General features: G+C 44.4%; 1 protein-coding gene across 1 annotated transcript; it reads left to right on the top strand.

Annotated features, from left to right (window-relative positions):
• The first annotated feature begins 2,898 nt into the window (after positions 1–2,898).
• Positions 2,899–7,693, top strand: cebpg (CCAAT enhancer binding protein gamma). The gene is made up of 2 exons (XM_063480573.1): positions 2,899–3,054; positions 4,616–7,693. Exon 2 carries the CDS (start codon positions 4,722–4,724, stop codon positions 5,211–5,213), a length of 492 nt encoding a protein of 163 aa, XP_063336643.1. The 5' UTR covers positions 2,899–3,054; positions 4,616–4,721; the 3' UTR covers positions 5,214–7,693.
• The last annotated feature ends 738 nt before the right edge of the window (positions 7,694–8,431 follow it).

Below are 8,431 nucleotides of genomic sequence, written 5' to 3'. Positions count from 1 at the left end.
ACTCAGCTGGGAAAATGTGAACAGCATTTTCTGTTGCACTGGGAAGCTCTTCAGGCCAGTGGCTTTCAGAAGGAAGTACCAGGGATCCTTGAAGTGATCTGGAGGAACACATGTGTTTTTAAGGAAACAACATAATAATTAAAAAAGTTTAAAACTGGAAAAAATAAGTGTGATGTTCTTAAACTTCAAAGTCAGCATGTTAAACACAAACTAGAATACACAAAATCGCTCAGACAAATATTTGAAGAGCTTTTGTTTGCTTCACTGCAGCTCAGCTGTCAGCACGGTGCGAGGGTACCTCAGATCAGGCCGGCACGTGGACCTTTGACCTCTTCGATCACACTTCGATCACATTCCTAATACTGCATTCAGCCTTCATTTGTTTTCAGTGACTTTACTTTCATTTTAACAGCACCGGTGAATCTCTGTTGAGCCGAGGCAGCCCTGACCTCGATGACATCACACCATTGTCACCAGTGCTATCTCAGACTTAAAGTGTTGAGTCAGTGTTGCAGCATTAGTGGTCCTGTACACATTTTCTGCAGCAACAGTGTGGTTGGACAGTAAAAAAAATAAAAAACAACATTGTTTCCAGAAGCAATGTGATTTGAATTTAAGTTGACATTAACCAATCAGACCTGAGAAAGCAGTTTACCAAAAAAAGCAAACACTGCACTGGAGTCATGAGTGACAGCTTCGAATTCCACATGGACAGCTGGCCAACATTCACAGCACATTTGCAGACATCAGCATAGTTTGGATGCAGCGCCTAGTAGAGCAATGTAATGTTTGGCCACGTGACCAGGCATCACTATTACCAAACCTCATGTTTTGTGTCTCTTTGTGGCTGCTTTCAGTCCAGCTCAATTTCATTTATGCAGTTAAGTCCAAAAGATGTTGGACAGTGACTGTTTGGGGGGGGTTGTTGTTTGCCTCTGTACACCACAACAGTGAATTTAAAAAAAAAATCAAGATTTGAATGAAGCACAGATTTTCAGCTTTAATTTGAGGGGATTTAACAAAAGTACTGAACTAACTGTACTGGAATTACAGCCATTTTATGCACAGTACTAACTTTCACAGGACAATTGACTGACAAGCTGCTTCATGGTCATATGAGGCCTGTTGTCATCTTATATCATGTGAAATAGTCAGATATAAAATCTGTTGTTAAGTCCAAGAGTTGAAATTGCATTTGATAGCTGGACTTCTCAATGTGGCATCTCAGTTCAAGTGAGGGAGGCCATCGTTCGTCTGAAAAGCCCAAATAAACAGCAAAGACTTTGGTATTGGCCAAATCAAAAATCTGGTGCATTGTTTAAAAAAAGAATGCACTGACCAGCTCAGCAACACCAAAAGATCTGAAAGAGCATAGAAAACACCTACAGCGCATGATGGCAGAATTATTTCCATTATTAAGAAAATACCGTCTTAATTGCCGCTTGGGGATAAATAAAGTTTTTCTGAACATCAGACCCAGTCAAGCTCACAAGGAGGGGGCAGAGTCACTTTGAAGACTGGTAATGAAATGATGCATTTGTGAATGGAAATATAGAAAGTTTACAACACGTCAGACTGTCAGTAAACATCTAAAAGAGCCTGAAAAAGATCTTGGGACAGATGATGGTTGTTTAAGAATGATGGCCTGGGCATGTATGGCTGCAGTCGAACCGGGTCATGGGTGTTTATTCATGATGTTGCTGCCAGTACAAGCAGCCGGATGAACTGTGGTGTAGTTTCTAGACTTTAGGTAGCCACTGGGTGCAAAGGATTTATGTCCAGTTATTAAAATCAATCCTTATATTTACACTGAGGAGCCTCTGAAAATGGGAGGCTATGTATTAAAATGGCTGTAATGTCTAGACAGTCAATGCAAAAGTTTTGTTAAACCCTTTGAATCAAAGCTGAAAGTTGCACTGCAGTCTCATCTTGATTGATTTAAACTCCACCATAGTGGAGCAGAAAGGTAAAATAATAGGGGGAAAAATCTGTGCACAAACCTATAACTACACAGTCATGTTATCATGTGAAATCCCTGGGCAGCCTGAGCCTATAGCAGGATAAGGGATGGTCATGGTCAGCTGATCTGACTATAAACTTTAAAAAAGGAAAGTGTGAAGTCTCATCTTAAAAGTCTGTCTCCTGAATCCAGACTTGAGCACATGTTCCACAGAAGAGGCCTGAAGCTGTAGGCTCTGCCTCCCATTCCACTTTTGGAAACTCTAGAAACCACATGTAAGCTCGCAGCCTGCGAGAAAAGTGCTGTCAGGATACATTTTTGTCTGTTTGTTGTGGGTTTGTATCTTCTTTTTATCACTTTTATCACCCACTTTTTTAATATTTTGTTTCTTTTGTGTCTTTTTTTTTTTACCTTTTGAAGTTGATCTTTTGTTTTTGTTTGTTTGGGGCTCAGATCCAGGTGACCTCTGACAGCTCAGGGTCTTTGTCTATACATCCCTTCATTTATATTCTCTGGTCACGATTATTTTTAATAAAACAGTAATTACATTGTTTTTGTGTGTTCCTGGCAGGACCGCGGTTTCATTAAGTGCTTGTCTCACCTGTGAATGTTCACCAGGTGTTTGAAGTGGTTTCTTCGTACACGCGGATGTCACAGTAGTTATTATAGTGACTGAAGGAAGCGGGAGCGTCGATACTGAAGGTACTGCCGTTTTGAGAGTGAGTCTCGTCATTCACAGATGAAGTCATACGTGTTTCAACTCATCTGACCAGCCTCGGTTACATAAACAACGCCGAGAGAAGATAGCAGCGTCTCATTGGTCCAAACACGAATCAATCACAAAGAGCATTGCATCACTCCGCCGCACACTCATCGGTGATTGGCCAAGCACCCCAACTCGCTGCCACCTACTCGCCTGTGATTAGCTGATCCTGGACATTGCCGTACATGGTAAAAGAGATTTCGCAATCGGTCGCTCTCCATGTTACAAACAAAAACAGTCCGAGCTCATACGGACGGGATTAAACTTCGGTTTTCTAGGGGAACTTTCTCATCTTTTGACGGACGGTTGAGCCCGCCGCCTCCCAGTGAAGGTAAAATCGTAGTTTTCTTTCTCTGTAGGTCCGAAACAGCGAAGCTGGCAGTGAGCTGATGGCTGTTAGCGACAGGAGCTAACCCGCTAGCTGGCTATGCGCCCGGCTAAACAGGCAGTGTTCGCGTACGTTAAAAGAAAGCTGTCGTGTTTCGGGCCAAACTAGGCTTAAATCGACGCCTGTCTCAGAGCGGGAAAGCTCGACGGTCAGTAGCGAGGCGGCGAGTCGCCTGTTGGTCGCTTCGAGTGAACAGAAAGTTGTCAAAGTGTTCGAAAATTAAAGTTTAGGTACTTTAAAGCGACGTGTTTCGGATCAGTCCGCCTGTTTCGGTCTGTTTCGTGTGATTTCATATTTGTCACACGTCGGTGAAGTCACCAGAAAGCGGTGGTTTTGTGTATAGCCCCGCATGACTCTGGAGTTCCCCTGTCTTCACACAAAGAGAGCCGCTCGTGATGATGCAACAACAGGCAACCTCTCCGCTGTTTCACCCGGAGCGCTTTCCGCTGCGCACAGCTGACTGGCTGCATAGCAACGCACCAGCCAATCAGAGCGGCGCTATTAATTGGCCGTGCGGAATAACAATCCGAACAATTATCGTATCGCAGTGATGGAGGAGGAGGAAGATGGTGATGATGAAGCCTCCTAACTGGACCAAACTCCGCAGAATCCGAGTATAACGTTTCAGCGAAAGAGAAAGTGAGGAAATGATGTTCAGAGCTGGAACTTTGGCTGATTGACCTCCACCTTCCAGAAATGATAGAAACACATTAAAATGGCCTGTCAGTCCTTTTGTTGCAGAAATAAAAAAAATTCCTGAACATTTCTGGTGCAGAGCTGCAGAGTGAAATCAGAAAGCTGTCAAGTCTGACAAATGTTCAGTGTTTGCACTGTGCAGCTCTAATTTAGCAGGACCAGAGCCTGCATCCACCGAAAGATGCCAAAGCAGAATCCATAGTACTGCCTTTGTGCCCATTTGCATAGGCGTCTGGATAGTGAATTGATATGGGATATTCAACCAGCACAGACATGCTTGCAGGTGAGTGATGTGTTAGGCTCAGGTAGAAGGTTGATTTGGTTAAAAAGTGGGCTTGAACAGTGAGAGATCGACAGGGAGGTTCACTGCATAGAGGAAGAAGAGTGGAGAAATAAATAACAGATCAAAATGATGCGCACAAGTCTCGAGATGCAGCTGTATGATATCAGAGACCACCAGGACGCTTTTCACTTCCTGTCAACGCGCAGGAAGCCAGCAAAGACCGGAACCTCTGAGGTTAGGTACCCTAACCCTAACAAATCAGATGGTGTTGTTCTTTCATGTAGATGATAAAAATTCACCAGTACTTTACTTATTAAAATACCAAATAAAGTCAGTGAAAGGGACGTACTGTGGTTCAGGTGAGGCCTCCACTCCAAACGCGTGGACAGAAACATCTGCACACAGCTGTCTCTGACTTCTTTGTCTTCTGACATGTGTGGTGCTGTCTGTGGCTAGTCTATAGCTTAGTGTTTGCTTTGATTCTGTGTGATCTGCTCAATTAATCTGGTCTGTCTTGCCCTCCAGGCTCTGTCCATCTGCAGGACCTTCTTCTTTGCTTCCAGTCTTCTATTCAGCTCTACACCTGAGGAGACTCTGGTCAAAGATCAGCACCTGTTGGCAGCACATCCAAATGAGCCGGCCGTCGCAGCCGAAACTAACTGCAACTGACCACAACGGCGTGAGCGTCATCCAGAGCCAGGCCCACGCCGCTTCTTCGTCCCTGCCGGCAGCCGTAGCCGGACTGCAGCAGGTCCCGCAACTAGTCCCAGCAAACCCTTCAACCGGAGGTGGCAAAGCCCTCGCCCCCAGCAAGATGAAGAAACCCCCCGCAGACAAGGAGAGCGAGGAGTACCGCCAGCGGCGCGAACGCAACAACCTGGCAGTGAAGAAGAGCCGCATGCGCAGCAAGCAGAAGGCGATGGACACGCAGCAGCGCGTCAACGAGCTGAAGGAGGAGAACGAGCGGCTCGAGGCAAAGATCAAACTGCTGAGCAAAGAGCTGAGCGTGCTCAAAGACCTCTTCCTGGAGCACGCTCACAACCTGGCCGACAACGTCCAGCCGCCCGCAGGCGCAGAGGGTTCCAGTCCCGCCCCCAACAGTACCTCCACCAACGGGCAGTGAGGAGGGTAACCACCAGGATGTTGAATATCTGCAGCTTTTATGGAAGCTTCTCCCTTTGGGAATGAGGCCCCACTTCTTCTTCATGGCTTTTTCTTTTTTTTTTGTGATTATCAGTTATTATTTAACCTCTTAATAATTCACCACCATCATCATCCAGTTCGCCAAAATAACCGCCAGTGTTCCCACCGTCTACCCAGAACACCTCAGAGTTTTAACACATTTGGAATCATTTTAGAAGAAAAAGCTTAAACATGTTTTCTGGAAATATCTTTTAAAAATTTAAAAAAATCCACTGAAGTGTGATTTTTAAAATTGAAAGCCAGTTAGTCTGTGATGTTTGGCTGGAAGCCTCCAGCTGTGTCATCGCTCCTCTGATTGACTCATTAATTTGGGGGAACATGATGCGATGTGAACTCGTATAAACTGAGTCGTCGTCTGTCAGGATTCTCTGGAACAACAAAAAAAAAATCACCACACATTTCCTGCATTTCCTCTTCCTGGTGGCGGAAAACCCCCGGTTCAGTGTGATGAAGACGGCCGTGACCATCGCTGAGCGCTCCGCAGCCGCAGGATGGACTTGTAAATGCTAAAATTCCCTTTTTCAGGATGTGTATTTTCTTCTGTTCTTCTACAAAGAGTTTGTAAAACAAAAAAGTGTTTTTATTGTTAAGTACATTCACTACATGTTGATGTTTTAAGCACAGTTCTGTTTGTATGTGTGTGGGGTTTTTTGTTTTTGTTTTTTCATGACTCGTGTTGTTTAAGATCAGAAATAGAAAAAAACGTTTATATTTGACTCTACTGAGTGAAAACAGAGGGAGGGTTAGGGTTACAGACACACACACAGACACATTTATCCTTTACTGGGTGGTTTTATTAACATGTTTGAGTTGCACACTTTTAATTTTGGGGTCTGAATCGCGGAGTCTTTCCTGCAGAGTCGGTGCATGTTAAACCTTGGTCTCCTGCCATATCAGTGGCTGCCCAAGCCTTAGACGGCTGAAGCCGGCAGCGCTCGGCCCTGACAAAACAGAACAAAATGCTAATTTCACTGGAAATGGAATCAATGGCTGTGTGCACATTTTTAATACACGTCACAGCTGATTGGTGTTAAATGAGAAAATAAACCTCTAAACTCATTTCACGCCACTTCAAAAAATCACAAGTTTAGACTGTGAACAGATGGACTTAAACCTGTTAATAGGACATGTTTAGGTAAAAATAAAACCACTTGTTTATTTGGCAGTATTGACAATCACGGGGCCTCCAGCAGTGTCAGAGTGTAAAAATCTTATGTTTATTTTTGAAAATTATCAGCGTGTTTTCTTTTAGTTTCACGCTGAAGATTTGAGGCTTCAATCGGGGCGTTGACAGGAAGACGGGGCATCGATCCTGCTGCTGATATGACAGCAAGACCATGTTGTTGTGTTGAAACTGTGTAAAGGTGGAGGTGTGCGCAAGACGAACCCCCTCCCGCCACCTGTTGGAGTGGCCTGTCCAGACAGGTGTGTTTGTGTTTGTGTGTTCGCCGCTGGGCGGACCCAGACACCTCAGACTCTTCAGGCGAGCCACAGATTTAATTAAACCCACTTTTAACCCGGGCCAGCTGATTAGCCGCCTGCTAATGAGGTGTGAGCAGATCGGGACAGGCCCGTGCCCCGCAGGCACGCCGCAGAGAGGGGCGGGGCCACCGCGCACTGCTGTCAGACTTTATAATTATATGAGCTTTGTGTGGGCGTGGAGTGTTTTTCCACAGGGTTTGTCTGTCAGGAGCTTCGCCTCTGCAGGAATGTTGTTGTTGCTTCTGAGCTGCTCAAGCCAACGTTCCCACAAGGTTCTCCGAATGTTTCCTGTAGACTTTGATTTTTTAATTTTTCTGCACAGATTCGTCCAGAAAGTTCAGCGAGTTTTAAACAAAAACCTTCAGAATGTGTTTTCATCCAGCAGTTTATCCAAGTCGTGTGAAGTTTAGTTTCTGCAAATTGTCGATATTTTGCAGTTTTTCCATCATGCACGTGTATTTTCCCGCATTTTATCAGACTTGAGCAGTGGAAATGAAATCAAATCATGTTTGACCTGAATCACTTCAGCTAGTTGCGGTTGGAGCTGAAAGTTCCAGTTCTCTTTATTAGTGTAACATATTTTGATTGGTGTTGTGGGGACGGGAGTTTCGTTGAGCACAGCCTTCACCTTTGTCTCTTTTTTTGTTTGTATTGTTCATCTTTCTACACTTTTATTCCAACAGAAGCATGTTTGTTAGGGAAGTGTTTGCATGGTGGGGTGGGGGTGGGGGGGTGTGAAAGTTTAGTGCACTCATAAAATCAAATCTTCTGGTCTTAACTGAGCGGATCAGGAAGCAGACGTGATGGTTGTGCTGTTTTGCTTTGCTCTGAATGTTGCTGGGCAGCATTTCTCTGTCACTCAGCTTTTTTATATCAGAACCGGCTCACCTGCATTATAAATTAAAATTGAGTATAAAAGATGAAACTGTGTCCTAATTTTTTGTTTGTTTGTTTTGGTCCAGAGCTGTTGTCTGTGGTTTCATTCATTCATCTTCTTCTACATCAGTCTCAGTAAACCTTAGTTTTTTATTCTAATGGAACCTGTAATTTAGGCAGTGGGAACGTACCATTACAGAAGCTGCAGCTCAGTCACGAAGCCACTGACTCTGTTCCATTAATGCTGTAAATAAAACACTCTCATTAGGAAGTCATGAAGAAGAATTAATGATTATGGTTGACGTTAGAATCTCTCACTCTGTGTCTCCAGCTGAGGACTGATGGCGACGTTTGACATGAAAATAAGTCCAGTTATCGCTCACGTAGACTAGGGATGTCCTGCCTCCCTAAACGACCACTGATTCATAAATAGAGACACTGCGTGAGCGCATGAATGTGCTTTAAAGGTGTCACTCCAAATGTTCCAGTGTGAAGATTTTACTGCTTATCCAGCCTGGAGCCACAGAGAGCAGCTGTTATCAGGTGAGACGTCAATGCAGCCTGGATGCACGTGCAGTCCATCACAGGGATAACATCTGGCTGCATCTGCAGCAGCCAATTCACCCATTAACCTAACGACCATGTCTTTGGTGACCAGTAACAGTTCAGTATGAGTGAAAATAGCCAGACTGCAGTTAAACTACCTGAATTCTTCTCAGTGAGAGATTTCACTGAGTGGCAGGTTAATACATTTATGATGTTTCTTTGATTCTTTTGAGA

Source organism: Pelmatolapia mariae, linkage group LG1 (assembly GCF_036321145.2).
Source record: "Pelmatolapia mariae isolate MD_Pm_ZW linkage group LG1, Pm_UMD_F_2, whole genome shotgun sequence".
In the NCBI taxonomy this organism is placed as follows: domain Eukaryota; kingdom Metazoa; phylum Chordata; class Actinopteri; order Cichliformes; family Cichlidae; genus Pelmatolapia; species Pelmatolapia mariae.
This window is presented reverse-complemented; position numbering and strand designations above follow the sequence as displayed.

Coding starts and splice junctions, on each gene's coding strand:
- cebpg (XM_063480573.1), top strand. CDS start 4,722: ATGAGCCGGCCGTCGCAGCCGAAACTAACTGCAACTGACCACAACGGC.